Genomic DNA, 25,710 nt, shown 5'->3' on the forward strand with positions numbered 1-25,710 from the left:
TGCGGCTACCGCCCCCAGGCCCGCCCCCTCCTTTAAAGTTCCCAGGCGCTCCCCGCCCGGTTCAGCCAGCTGGATCCCGGCTCTAGGCAGTTCCCGGCGAGCTGGAGGCGGGGCCCGCGGCGGGGCCGGACGTTCCAGGGCGGAGCCCAGGCCGCACGACCCCGCCTCCTGGATGGGCGGGACGGGCCGCGCCGCGTACCTGCGTGCAGCTTGCGCAGGCGTTAAGGGTGCCACGACCTCGCTATGGCCCCGGCAGGATTTCGGGGGAAGGCGAGCGTGTTTGCCTCGCCTGCATTGCGTGGCGGGGGGGACGGGGCGGCTTTGTGTGGAGACCGGTGAGGGGCATTAGGGAAGTGTTTGGAGCAAAGGGTAACCGAGAAACCTTGTGACTCGCTGAGTGGCCCGAGGCGGTCGGCTGCCCCTCTGCCCAACGAGGGCTCTTCCACCCAGACGTTACCACCGAGCACCTGCCGTACGTGTTGCAACCCTCATACCACCTCTCCAGAAATAACCATAACCTTTCTGCCTACTGAGGCCGTTTACTGAGGGCCCACTGAAGCGCTCTGCATAGCTTCAGTTCTTACAACAGTTCTTTAAGGTAAGTTACCGTTTTACAAATTTGGAAATGCAGAGGCTCAGGGGAGTTCAGTGACTTGTCTAGACTCGGTCATTTACAAAGCCGTCTCTCCAGTCTAAGGCTCTTTTCAAGAATCCGCCCTGCTGTACTCATTCCAGCCTACGTGCTGTCCTCTGACCCCACCCTGCGTCCAGACTGCATGCTGGGGGAGGCAGAGATCGAAGCTGACCTGTTTGCTCTTGTCCCCTCTCAACTCCTAGGACAATGCTTGACACATGGTAGGCTCTCAATATTTATTGGATGTATGCATGAATGAATTAACCTACACTGTTCCAAAAGGTGAGGATCACAAGCTACTGCGTGGAGGAGGTGGAGGTGCGGTTAATTTTTTTTTTCCACATCTTTATTGGAGTATAATTGCTTTACATTGTTGTGTTAGTTGCTGCTGTATAACAAAGTGAATCAGCTATACGTATACATATATCCCCATATCCCCTCCCTCTTGCGTCTCCCTCCCACCCTCCCTATCCCACTCCTCTAGGTGGTCACAAAACACCGAGCTGATCTCCCTGTGCGATGCGGCTGCTTCCCACTAGCTATCTGTTTTACATTTGGTAGTGCATATATGTCCATGCCACTCTCTCACTTCGTCCCATCTTACCCTTCCCCCTCCCCGTGTCCTCAAGTCCATTCTTTACGTTTATGTCTTTATTCCTGTCCTGCCCCTAGGTTCTTCAGAACCATTTTTTTTTTGAGATTCTATATATATGTATCAGCATACGGTATTTGTTTTTCTCTTTCTGACTTACTTCACTCTGATAAAAGACTCTAAGTCCACCCACCTCACTACAAATAACTCAATTTCGTTTCTTTTTATGGGTGAGTAATATTCCATTGTGTATATGTGCCCATCTTTTTTTTTAATTTATTGATTTTTTTTATTTTTGGCTGCATTGGCTCCTTTGTTGCTGTGCACGGGCTTTCTCTAGTGGTGGCGAGCGGGGGCTACTCTTCGTTGTGGTGCGCGGCCTTCTCGCTGTGGTGGCTTCTCTTGTTGCGGAGCACGGGCTCTAGGTGCACAGGCTTCAGTAGTTGTGCCACGTGGGCTCAGTAGCTGTGGCTCGTGGGCTCTAGAGCGCAGGCTCAGTAGTTGTGACGCACAGGCTTAGTTGCTCTGTGGCATGTGGGATCTTCCCAGACCAGGGCATGAACCCATGTCCCCTGCATTGGCAGGTGGACTCCTAACCACTGTGCCACCAGGGAAGCCCATGCCACATCTTCTTTATCCATTCATCCATCAATGGACACTTAGGTTGCTTTCCATGTCGTGGCTATTGTAAATAGTGCTGCAGTGAACATTGTGGTACATGACTCCTTTTGAATTATGGTTGTCTCGGTATTTGCCCAGTAGTGGGATTGCTGGGTCATATGGTAGTTCTATTTAGTTTTTTAAGGAACCTCCATACTGTTCTCCATAGTGGCTGTATCAATTTACATTCCCACCAGCAGTGCAAGAGGGTTCCCTTTTCTCCACACCCTCTCCAGCATTTATTGTTTGTTTGTTTGTTTGTTTTTTTAATTCAAACCTATATTTGCAGTTTCTAAAATGCTGATCCATAGACCACTCTCTCGTTACACATGTGCACCAACGGAAAAGCAAAGAGAACCCTGGTCATCCCACGAGAGGAACAGCTCCTCATCCAACAGTCTTCAGAAGGCTACACGTGCAGTCCCTGCGCCCATCCAGGTGGCGATGCAATAAATACACAGCTCGCCCTGCTCGCCTCGGTCCAGCCAGGCCCGTCACTACCTGTTGTAGGCCCACTCCTTTTTGGACTTCTCCAGGGCCTTGTCCATGGTCTTCTCGTTCTCCCCTCAACATTTGGGGCAGTACCACTTGCCCTTGGGTTTATGGTTCAGCCCCACGCAGGAGAAGTGGAACCACTCGATGGGGCACTCGTCATTGTCACAGCCGATCTCTCCATAGGAGACCTGATTGCACAGACAGTACGTGGGCTCATTCAGGTCAATGGGAAGGTCCGCAGGGGATGCTTCCCTCTCAGCTTTGGCCTTGGAGCGTTTCTTCTTCTTGGAGGCCTTCACCTTCTTCTCTGTAGATTTTTTGATGATGGCCATTCTGACCCGTGTGAGGTGATACCTCACTGTAGTTTGATTTGCATTTCTCTAATGATTAGTGATATTGAGCACCCTTTCATGTGTTTGTTGGCAATCTGTATATCTTCTTTGGAGAAATGTCTGTTTAGGTCTTCTGCCCATTTTTGCATTGGGTTGTTTGTTTTTTTGATACTGAGCTGCATGAGCTGCTTGTATATTTTGGAGATTAATCCTTTGTCAGTTGCTTCACTTGCAAATATTTTCTCCCATTCTGAGGGCTGTCTTTTTGTCTTGTTTATGGTTTCCCTTGCTGTGCATAAGCTTTTAAGTTTCGTTAGGTTTCATATGTTTATTTTTGTTTTTACTTCCATTTCTCTAGGGGATGGGTCAAAAAGGATCTTGCTATGATTTATGTCATAGAGTGTTCTGCCTGTATTTTCCCCTAAGAGTTTTATAGTGTCTGGCCTTATATTTAGGTCTTTAATCTACTTGAGGCTATTTTTGTGTATGGTGTTAGGAAGTGTTCTAATTTCATTCTTTTACATGTAGTTGTCCAGTTTTCCCAGGACCACTTATTGAAGAGACTGTCTTTTCTCCATTGTATATTCTTGCCTCCTTTATCAAAGATAAGGTGACCATATGTGCATGAGTTTATCTCTGGGCTTTCTATCCTGTTCCATTCTGTCCTTTCTATCCTGTTCCTGTTCTATCCTGTTCCATTGATGTATATTTTTGTTTTTGTGCCAGTACCATACTGTCTTGATTACTGTAGCTTTGTAGTATAATCTGAAGTCAGGGACCCTGATTCCTCCAGCTCCATTTTTCTTTCTGAAGATTGCTTTGGCTTTTCAGGGTCTTTTGTGTTTCCATACAAATTGTGAAATTTTTTGTTCTAGTTCTGTGAAAAATGCCATTGGTAGTTTGATAGGGATTGCATTGAATCTGTAGATTGCTTTGGGTAGTATAGCCATTTTCACAGTGTTGATTCGTCCAATCCAAGAACATAGTATATCTCTCCATCTGTTTGTATCATCTTTAATTTCTTTCATCAGTGTCTTATAGTTTTTTGTCTCCTTAGGTAGGTTTATTCCTAGGTATTTTATTCTTTTTGTTGCAGTGGTAAATGGGAGTGTTTACTTAATTTCTCTTTCTGATCTTTTGTTGTTAATGTATAGGAATGCAAGAGATTTCTGTGCATTAATTTTGTATCCTGCCACTTTACCAAATTCATTGATTAGCTCTAGTAGTTTTCTGGTAGCATCTTAAGGATTCTCTATGTAAAGTATCATGTCATCTGCAAACAGTGACAGTTTTACTTTTTCTTTTCCAATTTGGATTCCTTTTATTTCTTTTTCTTCTCTGATTGCTGTGGCTAAAACTTCCAAAACTATGTTGAATACTAGTAGTGAAAGTGGGCAACCTTGTCTTGTTCCTGATCTTAGTGAAAATGGTTTCAGTTTTTCACCATTGAGAACAATGTTGGCTGTGCGTTTGTCATATATGGCCTTTATTATGTTGAGGTAAGTTCCCTCTGTGCCTACTTTCTGGAGAGTTTTTATCATAAATGGGTATTGAATTTTGTCAATAGCTTTTTCTGCATCTGTTGAGATTATCATATGGTTTTTATCCTTCAGTTTATTAATATGGTGTATCACATTGATTGATTTGCGTATACTGAAGAATCCTTGCATTCCTGGGATAAACCCCACTTGATCATGGTGTATGATCCTTTTAATGTACTGCTGGATTCTGTTTGCTAGTATTTTGTTGAGGATTTTTGCATCTGTGTTCACCAGTGATATTGACCTGTAGTTTTCTTTTTTTGTGACATCTTTGTCTGGTTTTGGTATCAGGGTGATGGTGGCCTTGTAGAATGAGTTTGGGAGTGTTCCTCCCTTTGCTATACTTTGGAAGAGTTTTAGAAGGATAAGTGTTAGCTCTTCTCTATATGTTTGATAGAATTCACCTGTGAATCCATCTGGTCCTGCACTTTTGTTTGTTGGAAAATTTTTAATCACAGTCTCAATTTCAGTGCTTGTGATTGGTCTGTTTATATTTTCTATTTCTTCCTGGTTCACTCTTGGAAGGTTGTGCTTTTCTAAGAATTTGTCCATTTCTTCCAGGTTGTCCATTTTATTGGCATATAGTTGCTTGTAGTGATCTCTCATGATCCTTTGTATTTCTGCAGTGTCAGTTGTTACTTCTCCTTTTTCATTTCTAATTCTGTTGATTTGAGTCTTCTCCCTTTTTTTCTTGATGAGTCTGGCTAATGGTTTATCAGTTTTGTTTATCTTCTCAAAGAACCAGCTTTTACTTTCATTGATCTTTGCTGTCATTTCCTTTATTTCTTTTTCCTTTATTTCTGATCTGATCTTTATGATTTCTTTCCTTTTGCTAACTTTGGGGGTTTTTTTGTTCTTCTTTCTCTAATTGCTTTAAGTGTAAGGTTAGGTTGTTTATTTGAGATTTTTCTTGTTTCTTGAGGTAGGATTGTATTGCTGTAAACTTCCCTCTTAAAACTGCTTTTGCTGCATCCCATAGGTTTTGGGTTGTCATGTTTCCATTGTCATTTGTTTCTAGGTATTTTTTGATTTCCTCTGATTTCTTCAGTGATTTCTTGGTTATTTAGTATTGTTTAACCTCCATGTGTTTGTATTTTTTACAGTTTTTTCCTGTAATTGATATCTAGTCTCATAGCATTGTGGTCAGAAAAGATGCTTGATAGATACGATTTCAGTTTTCTTAAATGTACCAAGACTTGATTTGTGACCCAAGATATGATCTATCCTAGAGAATGTTCCATGAGCACTTGAGAAGAAAGTGTATTCTGTTGTTTTTGGATGGAATGTCCTATAAATATCAATTAAGTCCATCTTGTTTAATGTATCATTTAAAACTTGTGTTTCCTTATTTATTTTCATTTTGACTGATGTGTCCATTGGTGAAAGTGGGGTGTTAAAGTCCCCTACTATTTTTGTGTTACTGTCAATTTCCCCTTTTATGACTGTTAGATTTGCCTTATGTATTGAGGTGCTCCTATGTTGGGTGCGTAAATATTTACAATTGTTATATCTTCTTCTTGGATTGATCCCTTGATCATTATGTAGTGTCCTTCTTTGTCTCTTGTAATAGTCTTTATTTTAAAGTCTGTTTTGTCTAATATGAGAATTGCTACTCCAACTTTCTTTTGATTTCCATTTGCATGGAATATCTTTTTCCATTCCCTCACTTTCAGTCTGTATGTGTCCCTGGGTCTGAAGTGGGTCTCTTGTAGACAGCATATGTACGGGTCTTATTTTTGTATCCATTCAGCCTGTCTGTGTCTTTTGGTTGGAGCATTTAATCCATTTACATTTAAGGTAATTATCGATATGTATGTTCCTATTACCATTACCATTTTCTCAATTGTTTTGGGTTTGTTATTGTAGGTCTTTTCCTTCTCTTGTGTTTCCTGCCTAGAGAAGTTCCTTTAGCATTTGTTTTAAAGCTGGTTTGGTGGTGCTGAATTCTCTTAGCTTTTGCTCGTCTGTAAAGGTTTTTTTTTTGGGTTCGCAGGCCTGTCACTGTTGTGGCCTCTCCCGTTGCGGAGCACAGGCTCCGAACGCGCAGGCTCAGCGGCCATGGCTCACGGGTCCAGCCGCTCCGCGGCATGTGGGATCTTCCCAGACCGGGGCACGAACCCACGTCCCCTGCATCAGCAGGTGGACTCTCAACCACTGCGCCACCAGGGAAGCCCAGTGTAAAGGTTTTAATTTCTCTGTCGAATCTGAATGAGATCCTTGCTGGGTAGAGTAATCTTGGTTGTAGGTTTTTCCCTTTCATCACTTTAAATATGTCCTGCCACTCCCTTCTGGTTTGCAGAGTTTCTGCTAAAAGATCAGCTGTTAACTTTATGGAGATTCCCTTCTGTTATTTGTTGCTTTTCCCTTGCTGCTTTTAATATTTTTTCTTTGTATTTAATTTTTGATAGTTTGATTTATATGTGTCTTGGCATGTTTCTCCTTGGATTTATCCTGTATGGGACTCTCTGCGCTTCCTGGACTTGATTGACTCTTTCCTTTCCCATATTAGGGACGTTTTCAACTATAATCTCTTCAAATATTTTCTCAGACCCTTTCTTTTTCTCTTCTTCTTCTGGGACCCCTGTAATTCTAATATTGGTGCGTTTAATGTTGTCCCAGAGGCCTCTGAGACTGTCCTCAATTCTTTTCATTCTTTTTTCTTTATTCTGCTCTGTGGTAGTTATTTCCACTATTTTATCTTCCAGGTCACTTATCCATTCTTCTGCCTCAGTTATTCTGCTATTGATTCCTTGTAGAGAATTTTTTATTTCATTTTTTGTGGTGTTCATCATTGTTTGTGTGCTCTTTAGTTCTTCTAGGTCCTTGTTAAACGTTTATTGTATTTTCTCCCTTCTATTTCCAAGATTTTGGATCATCTTTACTATCATGACTCTGAATTCTTTTTCAGGTAAATTGCCTGTTTCCTCTTCATTTGTTTGGTCTGGTGGGTTTTTGCCTTGCTCCTTCATCTGCTGCGTATTTCTCTGTCTTTTCATTTTGCTTAACTTACTGTGTTTAGGGTCTCCTTTTCGCAGGTTGCATGTTCGTAGTTCCTGTTGTTTTTGGTGTCTGCCCCCAGTGGGTAAGGTTGGTTCAGTGGGTTGTGTAGGCTTCCTTGTGGGGGGGGACTGGTGGATGAGGTTGGATCTTGTCCTTCTGGTGAGCAGGACCATGTCCAGTGTTGTGTTTTGGGGTGTCTGTGAACTTAGTATGATTTTAGGCAGCCTCTCTGCTAATGGGTGGGGTTGTGTTCCTGTCTAGTTGTTTGGCATGGGGTGTCCAGCACTGGAACTTGCTAGTCGTTCAGTGGATCTGGGTGTTAGTGTTGAGATGAAGTTCTCTGGGAGAGCTCTCGCCGATTGATATTACATGGGGCCAGGAGGTCTCTGGTGGTCTAGCGTCCCAAACTCGGCTCTCCCACCTCAGAGGCTCCGGCCTGGTAGCCGGCCGGAGCACCAAGACCCTTTCTACCACATGGCCAGGTACGTGGGGAGTTTTTTGCCTTTTGGGAAGTCTGAGGTCTTCTGCCAGCATTCAGTAGGTGTTCTGTAGGAGTTGTTCCACATGTAGATGTACTTTTGATGTATTTGTGGGGATGAAGGTGATCTCCATGTCTTACTCCTCCACCATCTTGAAGGTACTCTCTGATCCATGTCTGAAACTTCCAGTTCTGAAGCTTTGACAGCATTTCCTTCCCTCCATTCACAGCCACGTTTCTCTGCTAGCCTGTTGTTGGCAGGAGCCAGCTCCTCACATGCTAGTGGACTGAGCAGGTCACTTCCTCACTGCTTGTTGGCTGGAAGTCTCAATCAGTTCTTTGCCATTTGAGTCTTTCCATAAGGTGCCTTACACATGGCAGGTGGCTTCCATGTATATATGTCTCTGCAGATTCTCTCCCTGGTAGGCTGGTCTCGCACCAGCGTTCACTGCCAGTCATGGAACTTCCAGAAGCTGAGGAGGCATGCTCCGAGGTTAATTATCTTTTATTGTTGTTTGTTTTCAGCTTTAATGAGGTATAATTTTTTTAATACAAATTTGTTTATTTATTTATTTTTGGTTGCCTTGGGTCTTCATTGCAGTGCACGGGCTTCTCATTGTGGTGGCTTCTCTCGTTGCGGAGCTCGGGCTCTAGGCATGTGGGCCTCAGTAATTGTGGCTTATGGGCTCTAGAGTGCAGGCTCAGTAGTTGTGGCGCACAGGCTTCGTTGCTCCATGGCATGTGGGATGTTCCCGGACCAGGGCTCGAACCCGTGTCCCCTGCATTGGCAGGTGGATTCTTAACCACTGTGCCACCAGGGAAGTCCATAAATTATTAAATAGTTATTCTGAGTCATCCAGCAGTCCCTGGTAAGTCTGGTTAGCGTATTGTCCTTCCTGTGCCCGATCAACCCTTGACACAGTGATAAAACTGAGTGGCTGATTTAAAAATAACTCGTAGTGCTATTTTTAAACAAAACAATTATTTTGTTTCTTGGTTGGATCTTTCAAAGGTTTGTTCATTGATCATTTTTTTATTAAAATACCCTCCCTTGGATTTGTGAATTCTAACTTTTTTTTGTTTTCCAAGACATTTCATTCCCTGCTTGTAATATTATTTCCCTCTTCCTCTTTTCCTTGAGACATTACATAGGATGGCCACACAGGGTTTGTCTGACGTGGTGATATTTGTTGTTTGATGTTTGAGACCTAAATGAGCCAGGCATGTGAAGAATACCTGGGAGGAGGGTATTTTAGGCTGAGAGAACATAAATCACCAAGGCCCTGAGCAGGAGCAAGTTTAGGAAGAGTGAGCAGCAGAGTAGGCCAAGGGAAGAGTGGTCTGGGAGGAGGTAAGAGGGGGAGGCACCGCTAAGCCTTGAGAGCCCGGAGGCCATGGTGAGGAAATGGACTTTGTTCTAGGGGCTCAAGGTCACATCCCTAGTGAATGGAAGAGCCAGAATTCAAACACCTTGTCAGCCTCCAAAACCACATCTCTCACTTTCCTGCCAGGATGATACTGACTACACAGGCTTGTTGTGAGGGTCACCTGAGTGCACTTGGAAAGCCCCCAACCCATGCCTCGCACAACATAGACATGCGAACAGTGTGCCCTTTCTCCTGGTTTTCCTATGTAGGTTCAGTCCTGTTGTGTGGTCACTATGATTTGTCACTTTCAAGTATTCCTCTTTATTCCTAGGTATTGTTTTTGCCTCCTAGTTCACTTGAATATAAATACAACCATACCCACTTTCTTTTTTTTTTTTTTTATTTTTGCGGTACGCGGGCCTCTCACTGCTGTGGCCTCTCCTGCTGCGGAGCACAGGCTCCTGACGCACAGGCTCAGCGGCCATGGCTCACGGGCCCAGCCGCTCCGCGGCATGTGGGATCCTCCCGGACCGGAGCATGAACCCGCGTCCCCTGCATCGGCAGGCGGACCCTCAACCACTGCACCATCAGGGAAGCCCCATACCCACCTTCTATTGATTCTATTGACTGATATGTCTTTACTCATATTTTTAGCCTTTTGGTATCATCTTGGCCCTAGGTCCTTGGTCCTAGCCCCTGGCTTTTAATGTTACTCCAAATTTGTATCTAGCCCAGACCTTACCCTTAACCTCCAGGTTTGACTGTCCTACTGCCTACACCACTTTTCTTAGATGCCCAGGCTGCATCTCAGAGTCAATAATCAAAACTGAACTCTTGGTTTCTCCCTTCCTCTAGTCAACCTATTCTCACCGCACCTCCCCAGCATCTCCATCTCTGTAAATGCCACTGCAGTGCCTAGTTCCTGATGCCGAGTCACTCCCAGCTCTTCCTTTTCTGTCAGTCCCCATAGTCAGCCTGTCAGCAGGCCCTGTTGGTTCAGCCTTCAAAACAAGACCCATATCCCCAGCTCCTTTGTCTCTGTTGCCATCTGTGTTGTCCAGTCGCCCTCACTGCTCACCTGGCCACCAGAGTGGCCTCCAAAGTGATCTCTGCTTCCCCTTTGCTCCCCTACAATCTATTTTCCACACAACAGTTAGAAAAAAGTTTATAAAATACCAGACGATCCTTATACTTAGAACCTGCCAGTGATTTCTTACTCCGTTTAGAATAAAATCCAAGTTCCTGACCATGAGGCATAAGGCCCTGCAGCTAATCTGGCCCCTGCCTTCCTCTCCAGCCTCATGGGGGGGCCCCGTCCCTTGGTCAGCCATACCTCAGTAACACTACCTCCTTTCTGTTCCTTGAACAGGCCACCCACCTGCCCTGCGAGACTTATGGCCTTGGACTTACAATTTCCTTTGCTTAGAGTACACACAGTTTCCTTTGCTTAGAGTACACTTTCCTCAGCTCTTCATTGTAGGCCTTTTCTCGTCCTTCCTGTCTTAGTTCAGCTGTCATTTCAGAGGGCCCTGCCCCGCCCTCTTGTAGAAGTGGGATGCCCTGATCCCACCCCTTAGTCACCCTCTGTTGTATCACTTGTTTATTTCCCACAAAATGCTATCACCACGGGTAGTTAATATTTTCCTTTTGCTTATCATCTGACTCCACCCCGGGATGTAAGCTCCATAAGGATATGTGTGGACTTTGTTCTCTTTATTTGCTACAATTTCCCCATTGCCTCATACACAGCAGTTACTTCATAACTACTTGGGTTTTGTGGCTCAGCTGAACGTGGAGCAGGGTGCACAGAAGAGGTGGCCCCAGAGTATCAACAGTGGGGATGACGTAGGCATTGATTCTGAATGAATTAATGAATGAATGAGTGAATGAGAGAGTAAGTGAATACTTAGGTTTAGCTCATCAAATGGTTGGATTTCTTAAATCTATTTTGAGACCCACTTAAATTTTTTCAAGTTGTGGTAAAATATACATAACATGGGGCTTCCCTGGTGGCGCAGTGGTTGAGAGTCCGCCTGCCGATGCAGGGGACACAGGTTCGTGCCCCAGTCCGGGAGGATCCCACATGCTGCGGGGCAGCTGAGCCCATGAGCCATGGCCGCTGAGCCTGTGCGTCTGGAGCCTGTGCTCCGCAATGGGAGAGGCCACAACAGTGAGAGGCCTGCGTACCACACACACACACAAAAAATACATAACATGAAATTTACCATCTTGATATTTTAAAAGTTGTAATTAAAAAACATGTAGCAGGGGCTTCCCTGGTGGCACAGTGGTTGAGAGTCCGCCTGCCAATGCAGGGGACACGGGTTCGTGCCCTGGTCCGCAGGGGACACAGGTTCGTGCCCTGGTCCGGGAGGATCCCACATGCCACGGAGCGGCTGGGCCCATGAGCCATGGCCGCTGAGCCTGCGCGTCCAGAGCCTGTGCTCCGCAACGGGAGAGGCCACAACTGTGAGAGGCCCGCGTACCGCAGAAAAAAAAAAAAAAACACACATATCAGGGCTTCCCTGGTGGCGCAGTGGTTTAGAATCTGACTGCCAATGCAGGGGACACGGGTTCGAGCCCTGGTGTGGGAAGGTCCCACATGCCGCAGAGCAAGTAGGCCCATGAGCCACAACTACTGAGCCTGCGCGTCTGGAGCCTGTGCTCTGCAACAAGAGAGGCCACGACAGTGAGGCCCGTGCACCACAATGAAGAGTGGCCCCCACTGGCCACAACTAGAGAAAGCCCTCGCACAGAAAACGAAGACCCAACACAGCCAAAAATAAATAAATTAATTAATTAAAAAAAATTCCTCCGTAAAAATACCACTAAGCTTTAAAAAAATAAAAATAAAATAAATAAAAAACACGTAGCATAGGGACTTCCCTGGTGGCGCAGTGGTTAAGAATCCGCCTGCCAATGCAGGGGACACGGGTTTGAGCCCTGGTCTGGGAAGATCCCACATGCCGCGGAGCAACTAAGCCCATGCGCCACAACTACTGAGCCTGTGATCTAGAGCCCGTGAGCCACAACTACTGAAGCCCGTGTGCCACAACTACTGAAGCCCGCTCGCCTAGAGTCCATGCTCGTCAACAAGAGAAGCCATTGCAGTGAGAAGCCCGTGTACCACAATGAAGAGTAGCCCCCGCCCACCGCAACTAGAGAAAGCCCGTGCTCACCAACAAAGACCCAACGCAGCCAAATATAAATAAATAAATTTATTTATTTATTTAAAAAAAATATGGCAGTCTTCAAAAGTTAAAAAAAAAACCACATAGCATAAAATTTAACACCTTAACCATTTCTGAGTGTATAGTTCAGTAGTGTTAAATATATTCACATTGTTTGGTAGCCAATCTCCAGACCTCTTTCGTTCTTGCAAAACTGAAACTCTATGCCCATTAAACAACAAACAATTCCTCATTTTCTCCTCCCGCCAGCCCTTGGGAACCACGATTCTACTTTCTGTCTCTATGAATTTGAGCACTTTAGGTCTCTTATATAAGTGGACTCACAATATTTGTCCTTTGGTGACTGGCTCATTTCACTTAGCATAATGTCCTGAAGGTCCATCCGTGTTGTAACATATGTCAGCATTTCGTGCTTTTTAAGGCTGAATAACATTCCATTGTTTGTATATACTGCATCTTGTTTATCCATTTATCTATCGATGGATACTTAAGTTGCTTCCACCTTTTGGCTATTGTGAATAATGCTGCTATGAAAGTGGGTGTACAGATATCTCTTTTTGAGACCCTGCTTTTGGTTCTTTTGGATATATACCCAGAAGTGGGATTGCTGGATCATATAGTAATTCTATTTTTAATTTTTTGAGGAGCTGCTGTACTGTTTTCCATAGCAGCTGCATCACTTTACATTCCCACCAGCAGTGCACAAGGGTTCCAATTCTCCATATCCTTGCCAACACATGTTATTTTCTGTTTTTGATAGTAGCCATCCTAAAGGATGTTAAGTGGTATCTTACTGTAACTTTGATTTGCATTTCCCTAATTAGTGATGTTGAGCAGCTTTTCATGTGCTTGTTGGACATTTGTGTATCTTTGGAGAAATGTCTTGGGCTCACTTTCAATAGAATAATTAAAGATTTTATGTTTTATTGTCAATATTATGCTTAGCTCGAGTTTAAAAAAATTTTTTTATTGTGGTAAAAAACGCATAAGATTTACCACCTTAACCATTTCTAAGTGTGCAATTCAGTAGTGTTAAGTATATTCCCATCGTTGTGCCGCCAGTCTCTAGAACTTTTTCATCTTACAAAACTGAAACTCTATACTCATTAAACTCAGCTTGACTTTTAATATGTTGTTTTGTATGTTCTTTGTTTTTTCTGTTTTACTAATATGAAGTTTCTGGACCAGCAGAGCTGAGGGTACCCAAACTTGTACTGAGGCAACTCTACTGAGGTAAGCTTCATTCTGAAGTCCCATCTGGGCCAACAGCAGGTCATCTCCCTGACACTTCTGGGTCCACAGGGCTCCAGGGCCCCAGTGGGAGATGAAGACAGGCACCTATATTTCTACCTTAAAGGATTGGCCTAGGGCACTTATGATGGGCCATCCTCACCCAAATGGTTCTATGTATGGCCATTTGGAATCACTACACAACAGTGGAAAAGCTGTTCCCACGAAGGAGTGGTCAGCTTTGAAACCTTGGCCATTCTCATGCACTGGAACACTGGTGCAGTTTTCTGGAGGGCAGTTTGACACACTGTCAAAAGCCTGAGCCATGAGCCTACTCTGACCAGTGGTCTACTAAGATTTTATTTTAAAGGAAAATAAAAACATCTGCAAAGATAGATACACAGGATGTTCATCACAACATTGTATATAATAGTATGAAATTGGCAGCAACCTAAATGTACAGCAGTTAAAGATTTGTTAAAAAATTAAGATCCGGGACTTCCCTGTGGTCCAGTGGTTAAGACTCCGCACTCCCAATGCAGGGGGCACAGGTTTGATCCCTGGTTGGGGAACTAAGATCCTAGATGCCACATGGCACAGGCAAAAAAAAAAGTCAAGGTCCACCTACATATGAAAATGAGGCTAAATGTAAATTGTGATTTTTCCCTGGGCACTGGAATAAGGGTTGTAATTTATCTTTATTTTTTTAATCCATTAAGAAAGTTTACTCAATATATATAATTTTTAGAAAGAGAATTTGTTTTATATTTTTAATTCAGTAAAAATGTATGCTAATCTGCAGGTGATAATTATGAGTGATTTCTGTGTTTTCAGAATATTTTACCAGAGGCATATATTACTTTTATAATCAGAGCAAAAAGTAAAGGTTATTTGAAAATAAATATAGGAGAATTCCCTGGCGGCCTAGTGGTTAGAATTTGGGGCTTTCACTGCCATGGCCCAGGTTCAGCCCCTGGTCAGGGAACTGATATCCCACCAGCTGCGTGGCACGGCCAAATAAATAAATAAATAATAAAAATAAAATCTTTGGAAATGGGATAGCATCACGTATTTTTCACCTTATGATGGTTTCAGGTCAGCCCCATGGCTATTCCACATGGTTCAAATGAAACTTCCTATTTGCTACCTCCAAACAGTGAGGACTGGGGAGGGCACGGCATTCCTGACTTTGTCTATGGGCAGAAGGAACTCGTGCCAGAAGGGATTCAGTGGCCAAGGAGCGGACCCAGCCTTCTGGACACACTGCCACTGTCTCGCTTTGACTCTGCCCTCTGCTTGGCCTGGAGGCAGCGGATGGAGCTGGGGCTGTTCCGCTACTGTCTGGGGGAGCTGCAGACCCAAACCCTTCCTGGTGCCGTGGGTTTTGTTGCTCAGCTGAATGTGGAGCGAGGTGTGCAAAGAAGGAGCCCCCAGAACATCAGGAGCGTGAGGCAGGCGTTTGACCCTGAACAGTTTAACTTCAACCAGATCCGGCCAGGAGAAGTCCTCTTCCGCTTGCACCGGGAGGCCGATCTCCCCAGTGCTCTCCAGCAAGACGACATCCTCGTGGTGATCAATGTCAGCCCCTTGGAGTGGGGCCACGTGCTGCTGGTGCCCGAGCCCACCCGAGGGCTCCCCCAGCGCCTGCTGCCAGGGGCACTGCAGGCCGGGGTTGAAGCTGTGCTGCTGAGCTCACACCCAGGCTTCCGAGTCGGCTTCAACAGCCTGGGTGGCCTGGCCTCAGTGAACCACCTCCACCTGCATGGCTATTACTTGGCCCACAGACTGCCCGTGGAGGGGGCCCCAAGCAAACCCCTGGATCCTGGGGGCCGTCTGCATCTGCTCCAGGACCTCCCAGCTCCTGGCTTCCTCTTTTACACAAGCGGGCCAGGGCCCGACTTGGAAGCCTTGATAAGCAGGGTATGTCGGGCCACTGACTATCTGGCTGACCACGAGATTGCACATAACTTGTTTGTGACCCGGGGGGCTCCACCTGGAAAGACATCATCTTCCTCAGCCCTCACGGGGGTCCGAGTAATTCTTTGGGCCCGGAAGTCCAGCTTTGGGATAAAGGAAGGCGAGGCCTTCAATGTTGCCCTCTGTGAGCTGGCCGGGCACCTCCCTGTCAAAACGTCCCAGGACTTCAGCAGCCTGACAGAGGCGGCGGCTCTGGCCGTCATCCGAGACTGTCTGCTGCCCCCAGCCCAGGCGGGAGAGGTGCAGGCAGCACTGGTGGCCTTGATAGCCAAGGAGGAGCAGTAATCCTTCCAGAAGTATTTATTTTGTAACCGATCTAAGTCTCTTTCCGGAAAGCTGTTCATCATGATCATGTGGGCAATTTCATGAATGCCTTCTCACCTGTCTCAGCCTAAGGGGAGGGATAAAGAACTGGTAAGTGGTCTCTTTAAGGAGGAGGATACCTTGGAATAAATCGAATGAATGAGCCCTCATGGATGTATCTGCTGCTTTTCACCTTTCTACTTAGATAAGCCCCAGGGATGTCAAGCCTATTGTTAAGAAGGGAGTGTGTGCAAGAGTTAACACACTCCTGACTCGTATATGCCAACTTTTCTCTTCCTTTCTTATCAAATCTTAGCAAAGTGATAGTTTATCACTTCCTCTGTTCTTGCCTCTCTGCCTGTTCTCCCTTTGCCCACCACTGAGTTGTATTTCTTCATCCTGCCCCTACATATGTCCCCTCCATCCATATGCCCTATTTATAGCACATTCTTCGCCTACCTGGCCACCTTGAATTTTCCTTCAGCCCCAAAGCTGAGTTGAGTGTTCTTCACATACATCATTTCATGTGAAAACAAGGTATCCTCACAACTTGAAAGTTGCAGGTCCTCTTAATACCCCCATTTAACAGACGAAGATATGGAGGCTGACAGAGGTTTAGTAATTTGTCCAAGGTCAGATGGCTCAAAAGTAGTGGAGTCAGGACTGCAACGCAGGCAATCAGACACCTGAAGCTGAGCTGGGGCTGTGCACGTGTGACTGCCATGTTAATAACGTCTCATTGAGATGAAGCAGAATATGCATCACAACCCATTTCATAAGAAAATCAGTTTGACATTTAAATTCCTATAAACAGTTTTTGGTCACCCTCATGTTTTGGGCACATTGCAGTAATTTCAGCTTAATGCCTCTTTGTGCAAGCCTTTGCAAATATGGGCTCCAATAACATCACTTTATTTTGCTCGCTCACTCTCTGAAGGGAGTGCAGATGACCATTAGAGTAAAGTGGACTTTGTGTGTCGAAGGTGATGAGTCCAAATATCAGGATTTCCCCAGTTTTTCCTTAGGATTAATGTTCAGAGGAAAGCCTTCTCTGGCCCCAAATAAGTTTTTCCACAAAAAGTAAAAGTCAAATAGGTTTTCTTTGTGTGGTACTTCTTAGCCATGAATACTTTGTGAATCGTCCAGAAGGGGATTTATGGAAGCTTTTTCTGAGCTTGAATATGGAACACTTAGGAGACCCTTTGTATCCAGAGCCCTGGGCTTTGAGCACAGTAGGTAAGTAAGAAGTGACAATCCAGCTCAGGGCCTCTCCACCGCTTTGCTTGCTTTTTGTTTGTTTTATTTTTTGATGGAAGGTCTTTTGTACTAAGGGGTTTTGGACTTGATCTAATGGGAAATCTTGAAGAGTTTTAAATTGGGGAGTAACAAATATGCATTTTAGGGCGAATACTTAAGCTGCCGTGGATGGATGGATGGATGAAGGAAGGAAAAATAGAATAAGGGAATCCAATTAAGAGGCTGCTTAATGGTGGCAATTCAGGCAAGAAATGGTGGTTCAGGTACTAGAACAGTGCCTGGAACGTTAAATATCTGTTAAATATGTGCCTGGAACGTTAAATATTTCCATTGGTGCAGAAGCCCCATGGCCAGGGCTTCTGCACCAATGGAAATATTCTCCTCTTGGGTCTCTGGAGCTTCTGTTATCTGAAGGAAGTGTCTGCTGGCCACATCCTATCTCAATATATGCTGCTTGCCTGGAAGCAAGCTCAGCTGGTCCCTCCAGGACAGGTGAGCCTATCTTAGGGGGAAGACTGGGAGCTTCAGAGCCAACAGTAGAGCCAGCTGAACGATCCAGCCTTCTAAGCAGCTTAGCCTAGCACTCCACATCCATTAAGAGTCAGTGTGGGGTGAGAAGTGGAGTCAGAAAGAGTGAGAAAATTGTGCGTCCTGAAAGGCAAGGGACTCCAAAGCATTTCAAGGAGGGGGTAATAGAGTATCATACACTGAAGGGAGGTCAAGAAATCTATGAATCGGAAAATGTACATGTCTTTTTAGAGGAGCGAAATTTTTTAAGTGTCCTTTAGATTTAAGCACATGGGATAATCTTAAAGTGACAAATTGGGCGGAGTTTGGTGGAGGTGGCAATCAGAGGTAAAGCGGATGGACATCAGGAAAAGATGGAGAGAGTAAAGGAGCAGTCTGATGAGCACCTCCAGGGCACGTGTGATAATCACGGCCGTCCCTCCCAAGTCCTGGGACTGCTCGAGACATGGTTACTAATGGTTACTAATTACTTGGATAATTGGGGCTTCTCGTCCCGAACACTGCGTTGGCCAAATTCCGGGAGCTTGGCCCGCGGATTCAGGAAAGGGTCAGGAAAGGGGGTGGGGCTCGTGCGAACTGGCGTGAAAGCGGAAGGACTAGAAGTCCTATCACGCATCGGGTCAGTTGCCGCAAGAGTCCGCCCTCCAGTGCCAGGCGCTCGATTGCGCTTCCTACGGCAGCCCAGGGGCAAACGTCTCAGGCACCCGCCCAATATGGCCTCTGCTGGCGCCAAAGTGGGTGTGGTTCTCGGAAAGGCCCCGCCCCCAGAACGCTTCTCCAATGGGGGCCGCCCTCGTGTCCATGGCGACGGCGGCGGCGGCAGCCTGCTTGCTTAAGGCGGCGCAGCCGGGATCTCCAAGATAGGTGTGAACCCCGGGTGCAGGGGGGAGCGGGCCCCCCTCGCGATCGCCGGGGATAGCCATTCCCGTGGAACAAGGAGGCGATCCCGGAGGCCCAGCAACGCCTGGGAAGAAGCGAGAGCCGGCCGAAGGGCGGTCGTGAGCGACCAGCTGAGTCCAGCACCAGGCCGATAGGGGCGGACCCGGCAGCCCCTCCGCTCTCGGAACCTGCGGTGGGCATTGTCCGCCGGGGGCTTCCCCTCCGCTGTCAGAGCCCAGGGGGTCTTGGCCATTGGGTGCCTGGCCCCAGTGTGTCTGTATGGAGAAACTGAATCATGGGACAGGGAAAAGGCTGGCCTAGGCGACCTTTGGTCTTCAGCTCTATTTTTCAAAGTGAAGGTCCCCCCAGCACCTCCAGCCATCCCCCATTACATTCAAGAACAAAAAAGCTATGGTCATGGTCCCTGCCAGCTCAGTTCAGCTCCTGCATGCACCCCAGAGTATTGTATGGAGTGATCTTGGATAATTGGGGCTTGTCAGCGAATCTAACATCTCATAGGCATTCCACGGACCCCATTACCTATTTGGAAACATCCCATGCTGTAGTGGGACTGCTCTGTTCTGAAGGAGCAGCAACATTCCCTTATAACACCATGAAGGTCCTTGGGTGGATTCCTGCCGTCCTTCCTGGGCCTGGAGGGAAGTCATATACATTTCACTCCCACCCCTCTCTCCTCAGAATCTAAGAGGATGGAGCCAAGTACCTGTAAGACCAGCGAATCAGAGGAAAACTATGGTGAAGAAGAGGAATCCGAGGAGTGTGTTAAAGGGGAAGCTACCATCCCTTCTAACCCTTCTCAGCAGGCACTCTCAAAGGCTGACTAATGCATTTAGGAATGGAGTTCCTTTATCCATTGTAGCCAAGAAAATACCAAAGAAAATCATAACCCCAGCTGACCCAGATGAATTAGAAGTTGGGAGGAGAAAGAGAAGGTGGAAACACAGGTAACCGTTCCCTGGACCCCCTCACTTGCCCAGCTCCAGAGAGTAACCCTCTGCCCTTCAGCAGTCGGGCTGGGATCCAAAGTCTTCCCTTTAGTCTAGGAAAGAGAACAGGAAATACAGGAGGTCATTAGCCTTTTTGTACAACAAAAACAAAATTCACAATCACTTCGGCTGGCTTAGTTTAGAATTTCAGCACGTTTATATCATCCTGGTCTTTCCTTTAAGTGGCTTCTAAACAAAATGAATTGCACTGTTAATCTGTTGGGTGTCTCTTCTTCTGGGTGCCTGGCAGCCCAGGGTCCTCTCCTTCTGCCTGATTTCTGCTATTCCTCCATTCCAGACCCCTGGCCATCAATCTGACCAACTGCAAGTATGAGAGTGGTAAGCACCCAGCTCGTCACTCACACCACTGGGCGTGAGAGGACATTTAGGGCTGCGGCTTTCACTCTGGAGGTGGTCCCCTCAATCTGCTCCCAGCCCCTGGATCTTGTTAGGCTGGCCTATAACCTGTACTGAGCCTCCTGGCTCAGCTACCAGTAGCTGACACATCACTGTTCCAGTTAGTCTCAGCAGTAGAGTAGGAATCTCCAGTTAGCTTACAAGAAAAAAAATGACAAAAATCACCATCCCTCCCCCCACCCTGCCCCAGATTTTACCAGAGATGAGATGAGACCAGGTTAAAACTGTTTTTTCAAGGTAACTTTTGAGGTGGCTTCAGCAATTAAGAAAAAAGAAAAATCGCCAGCTAGGTTAGTCATTTCTTCCTCCCCTCATCCCCACTGGCATCTACGGGTGCCCCAAAGTGTGAGGCGCCAGTGTGACCCCTTCCGAGGGTCAGCTCTGCAGGCCAGAAACCATCCTAATTGAGAGGACTGACAGGAACAGAGATCCAGTCTATAGTTTTCTGTCAAATTTTGGAAGGACCCTGACAGCCTCATGAACTTGGAATTGTCGCAATGGTAACTAAACTGAGGTAAGCAGAGCTGAGGTAGGAACTACCTCCTTCTTCATTCCCACTCTCTGGTCAGGTCTGTTCCTTACCCAACCCAGCTGCAGTCCCAAGGTTTGCTGCCAGTGCCCAGGCTGGCTCCACTGACCTCCCTCTCTCCACAGTGCGTCGGGCAGCCCAAATGTGTGGCCTGAAGGAGGTGGGGAGGACAAAGAGTGGACTGTGTACTGGACAGACTGCTCTGTCTCACTGGAACGCATCATGGGCATGAAGAGGTTTCAGGTACAACCTCCAGACCCAAGATCCTAAAGGAACTATGCCCCAGAATGACTACTCCTACCCTTGCACCCAGGCACCCGAGGCTGCCACTCTTGGTGGCTATACCCCTATGCAGAGCAGGAAAGGCCATGGCCAGGGGCTTCTGCACCAATGGGAATATTCTCCTCTTGGGTCTCTGGAGCTTCTATTATCTGAAGGAAGTGTCTGCTGGCCACATCCTATCTCAATATATGCTGCTTGCCTGGAAGCAAGCTCAGCTGGTCCCTCCAGGGCAGGCGAGCCTATCTTAGGGGGAAGACAGGGAGCTTCAGAGTTAACAGTAGAGCCAGCTGAACGATCCAGCCTTCTAAGCAGCTTAGCCTAGCACTCCACATCCATTAAGAGTCAGTGTGGGGTCCTGCATGGCAGCAAGAAAGTCAGGAAAGATAGGCCAGGGTCCACAAGAAGATATTACTTCTTTTTCTTTTCTAAATTAATTTATTAATTTATTTTTGGCTGCACTGGGTCTCTGTTTCTTCGCCCCTTGGAGGGAGGGGGGCTGGGGGGACTACTTTACATTGCGGTTGCATGGGCTTCTCATTGCGGTGGCTTCTCTTGCAGCAGAGCATGGGCTCTAGAGCGCAGGCTCAGTAGTTGTGGCGCACGGGCTTAGTTGCTCCTCCACATGTGGGATCTTCCCCGACCAGGGCTTGAACCCATGTCCCCTGCACTGGCAGGCGGATTCTTAACCACTGCGCCACCAGGGAAGCCCCAGATATTACTTCTTCATGGTATTTTTGTTATCCTCTAATTGGGTCTTTGTGGCGGTTAGCAAACAAATAAAAGTGTCTGTAGGCTTATTTTGAGAGAAGGCAAGCAGGGAGCTGAGACTATCACCTATCCCATGAATTATGGGAGAAGAGGGAGAGCAGGAGTGAGAGCGAGAGCGAGAGACTGCTAGAAGCGCTCAAAAAGCCCCTAAGAAGGGGCATGCAGAGAGCAGTTGTGAGATGAGGGTAACGATAACAGCATTTATTGAGGTCGGACACTGTTAAGTGCTTTTACATTCTCACCTCATTAAATCCTCAAAAAGATACCCTTATGTGTTTTTTTGTTTTGTTTTGTTTTCTTGGCTTCGGCCACAGCTTGTGGGATCTTAGTTGCCCGACCAGGGATCGAACCCGTGCCCCCTGCAGTGAAAGCACCAAGTCCTAACCACTGGACCGCCAGGCAATTCCCAAAAGATACCCTTATGTTACGGACACTGAGGCTCAGAAACTCAGTTCACACAGCTCATGAGGGGAAAAAGCAGAGAGCACTGAACCTTCCAGCCCTGAGGGCCAGAGCGGCGGGGCGGGGGCTTCCAGCAGGCCACCCTGGCAATGCCTTGCCCTCTGAGAGTGCCACTGCCGTGCATTCCCTGGGGCTGCTCCTTAGTTTCCTTTCTCTTTGGGGAAATGTTTTCTCATTTGCTTTGTGTTATTCCGCACCAGTTATTCCTATAGGGCTAGTCCCCGGTAGTCTGAGGGATGTTACAAGGTGGCTAGAAGGCCCAAAGTCCTGGCTAGCCCTTCTCACCGACCCTCATTTGCTAACCTTGCTGTGTATGTGTGTTTTGGGGAGAGGCCAAGCAGCAGTTTCCCACCTGCCTTAGGGAGCCTTCCTTTTCTCCCTTGGGGACTAGGTGCAGTGTTTACCTCCACTGTGACTTCTCCCTTGACCTCCCCAGTCCTTTTCCACTGCTATCTGGAATGTTCAGGCCCCAGGAACTGCCCCTTACTCTGGGCGATAGTATAACCAACTGGCTCTGTTTCAGAAAGTCAACCACTTCCCTGGCATGACAGAAATCTGCCACAAAGATCTGCTGGCTCAGAACCTCAGCCGCATGCAGAAACTCTATCCTACTGAGTGTAACATCTTCCTGTGCATCTGGTGCCTCCCTGCAGAGTGAGTGAGCCTGGCTCCCCAGGTTGATATTCTGGGGGAGGAAAGGGTTCGCCATCTCAGTTCCCACCAGACTCTGGCTCTGGGACCTAAAATGTCTCAGGGGGATGGAAGTAAAAGGGAAGTTTTAGCTGAAAAGAGAAGGTTAGGGCTTCCCTGGTGGCGCAGTGGTTGAGAGTCCGCCTGCCGATGCAGGGGACACGGGTTCGTGCCCCGGTCCACGAAAATCCCACATGCCGCAGAGCAGCTGGGCCCGTGAGCCATGGCCACTGAGCCTGCGCGTCCGGAGCCTGTGCGTCCAGAGCCTGTGCTCCGCAACGGGAGAGGCCACAATAGTGAGAGGCCCGTGTACCGCAAAAAAAAAAAAACCAGTAACTACCTTATATGGTTACTGTGAAAAAAAAATTTTTTTTGGTTACTGTGAAAATTAAATGAGTTATTATGTATTTGAAGTGCTTACAACAGTTTATGGTACATAGTAAGTACTTCAAAAGTACAGTCGGCCCTCCCTCCATATCTGCAGATGTGGAACCCGTGGATATGGAGGGCTGACACCATTTTATACAATGGACTTGAGCATCCGTGGAGTTTGGTATCCATGGGGGGTGGGGGTCCTGGATCCAATCTCCTGCAGATACTGAGTGAACACTGTATTATTACTTTTCCCTGGTGGGTTTGCATGCTCTCAGCCCTTCCTCATTGATGGCTTCAAGTTTGATGTGCGAATGTATGTCCTGATCACATCCTGTGAGCCTCTTCGGATCTCCATGTATGAGGAGGGCCTGGCCAGCTTTACCACCATAGCCTACGTGGAGCCCAGCCACAGCAACCCGATAAGAGGTCAGCTGGGGAACTTACCTGGCAGTCCAGTGTTTAAGACTTTGCCTTCCAATGCAGGGGGTATGGATTCGATCCCTGGTCGGGGAGCTAAGATCCCACATGCCTCCTGGACAGAAAACCAAAATATAAAACAGAAGCAATATTGTAACAAATTCAATAGAGACTTTAAAAGATGGTCCACATAAAAAAAAAAAATCCTTAAAAAAAAAAAAAAAAAAGGCCAGCCAGCAGCACTAGGGTGCAGGGCAGCACCCTCTTCTCTTCCACTGCCACGAGTGCTGAGGTTCTGTGGAGAAACCAGGTAGAGGGGCTTGTCACACAGCTAGCTCGTCACACATGAACAAGGAGTGAAGCCTGGAGCGCCTTGGCACTTGGCTGGAAGGACAGCATTTAGGGGGTGCTGACTGCAGAAAAGCCATGCCTGCAGGAAGGGCACACCCCTTCCCCAGGAGCTTACAGGACAGTCCTTTGTGAAGAGGGACAGGAGATGAGCCATCCAGGGGTGGGGTAGGTAATCAGAAGGCAACGAATGGCTGGAGAGAAGGACTGCATGGAAGTAGCCTGACCACAGGGCCACTGTCTTCCCAGGATGACATCTGCATGCACCTGACCAACTATGCCGTCAACAGACACAATGAGAATTTTGTCCGGGATGATGCTGTGGGCAGTAAGAGGTATGCCCTACTCTGTTTTCTCCTCTTTTTCTGCCCTTTAGCCCCACAGTCTCAGCAGAGCTGAGTTGGCCCTTGGGAGGTTGAGCTGGCTCAACCCTTATAGACCCCTGTCTTGTGCCTGACCACCAAGTGCAGCCCCAAACCCCACCCTATAATTAAACCCTGCTCCAAGCTGGCGGCAACCCCTCAAAGCACAAGGAACCTAGGCATGGAATTAGGATTAGTGTTAGGGAGCTTCCTGTCTGCAGCCCGGCCCCACTGATCTTCCTCTGAGCACTGGGCCTCACAGGAAGCTGTCAACACTCAACGCCTGGCTGTGAGAGCACAGCTACGACCCCCGAGAGCTGTGGGGAGATATTGAGGACATCATCATCAAAGCCATCATCTCAGCACATTCTGTTCTTTGCCACAGCTACCGAACCTGTTTTCCCCAGTATCTGAGTGGAGGTACATGTGCCTGTTTTGAGATCCTTGGTTTTGACATCTTGCTGGACCACAAGCGGAAGCCCTAGCTGCTGGAGGTGAGGATTATCTCCTGGGCTTTGCAAAACCATGGTCCACCCCTGAACAGGACACCTGGGATAGGAGTGTACTCAAGTGGTGGAACACAGAATGGGGGATGCAGAGGCACTGGGGTGGACAGGATCTAGCAGAAGGTGTAAGACATTTGCACTTTTGACCTGCTAAATCCAATCTTGGTGGTCTCTGGCCTCCACCGTAGGAACTCAGGTTTTGGATCCCAAAAGTTCCTCATGTAAGCCTTGCCTTTAAGGACACTATCGCTATAGAGTCAGGCTGTCTGATTTGCTCTCACCAGCCTATGCACTGGAGGGATCTCTGTGGCAGAGTCCTGTGGTCTTGGGAGTCAGAACATCCAACTTCCTTGGCTGAGGCCACGAAGGGGGGGGCACTGGAGGGGGATGTCTCTCCTAGAACCTCCAGCTGGGCCTGCAAGAATCATGACCTGCTCAGGTGGTCTAGGAAGGGGATGGATAATGACTCCTCCCGGCAGGTAAACCACTCTCCAAGCTTCACCACCGACTCACACCTTGATCGAGAAGTGAAGGATGCACTTCTCTGTGATACCATGACCCTTGTCAACCTCCAGGGCTGTGACAAAAGAAAGGTGACAGAAGAGGATAAGTGGCGAGTCAAGGAGCGGCTTTTCCAGTGCCACCAACAGCCAAGAGAAGCCAGGGGCCTCAGGTGTTTGACGTGTGTTTAGTTGTGTAGCTTACCTTATTACTTTCCTGAGAGTAAAAGTCCTTCTCTAGATGGAGAAGGCAGTCTGGGGTTGATTAGCTATTAAAAACATTTTTTTTGCATCGATAATACACCACATATCATAGATAAGTGATGCATTATCTATGCAAATTCCAAAGACACAGTGAATAGTCTCCTACCCTCCTCCTCCAGCTACTCAGTTTTCCTCCCTGGAGCCAATCAATGTTCCTTGGGTCATGTGTATACTTTCACAAACATTTAATGCACATATATACATGTATTTATATAAATTGTTTTCTCCCTTTACCCAGACAATAGCATAACTTTCACACTGTCTGTATCCTACTTACCAATGCATTTTACAGCTATTTATGCATTTTATAGCTATTTCC

The 25,710-nt window shown here is 47.0% G+C and overlaps 2 protein-coding genes across 7 annotated transcripts; both read left to right on the forward strand.

Annotated features, from left to right (window-relative positions):
* Positions 1-124: 124 nt before the first annotated feature.
* GDPGP1 (GDP-D-glucose phosphorylase 1) lies at positions 125-15,970 on the forward strand. Of its 6 annotated transcripts, XM_033852145.2 has the most exons (5): positions 125-598; positions 838-952; positions 2,176-2,324; positions 13,467-13,523; positions 14,616-15,970. In XM_033852145.2, the coding sequence occupies exon 5, from the start codon at positions 14,625-14,627 to the stop codon at positions 15,780-15,782; it is 1,158 nt and encodes a 385-aa protein (XP_033708036.1). In that variant the 5' UTR covers positions 125-598; positions 838-952; positions 2,176-2,324; positions 13,467-13,523; positions 14,616-14,624; the 3' UTR covers positions 15,783-15,970. The 6 variants fall into 6 exon arrangements, with proteins under 6 accessions (XP_033708036.1, XP_019801225.1, XP_073655969.1 ...); XM_019945666.3 differs by lacking the exon at positions 2,176-2,324 and having other exon boundaries at positions 692-855; XM_073799868.1 differs by lacking the exon at positions 2,176-2,324 and having other exon boundaries at positions 692-855; positions 14,678-15,970.
* Positions 15,971-16,087: 117 nt separating this feature from the next.
* Positions 16,088-25,332, forward strand: TTLL13 (tubulin tyrosine ligase like 13). The gene is given in 12 exon segments (XM_073799908.1): positions 16,088-17,036; positions 19,164-19,305; positions 19,307-19,429; positions 19,770-19,810; positions 20,543-20,575; positions 20,578-20,660; positions 22,453-22,583; positions 22,644-22,693; positions 23,223-23,420; positions 23,992-24,094; positions 24,507-24,615; positions 25,107-25,332. Coding segments are annotated over 12 exon segments (1,281 nt in total). The 5' UTR covers positions 16,088-16,981; the 3' UTR covers positions 25,320-25,332.
* Positions 25,333-25,710: the final 378 nt, after the last annotated feature.

This window comes from Tursiops truncatus, chromosome 2 (assembly GCF_011762595.2).
Source record: "Tursiops truncatus isolate mTurTru1 chromosome 2, mTurTru1.mat.Y, whole genome shotgun sequence".
NCBI lineage: Eukaryota > Metazoa > Chordata > Mammalia > Artiodactyla > Delphinidae > Tursiops > Tursiops truncatus.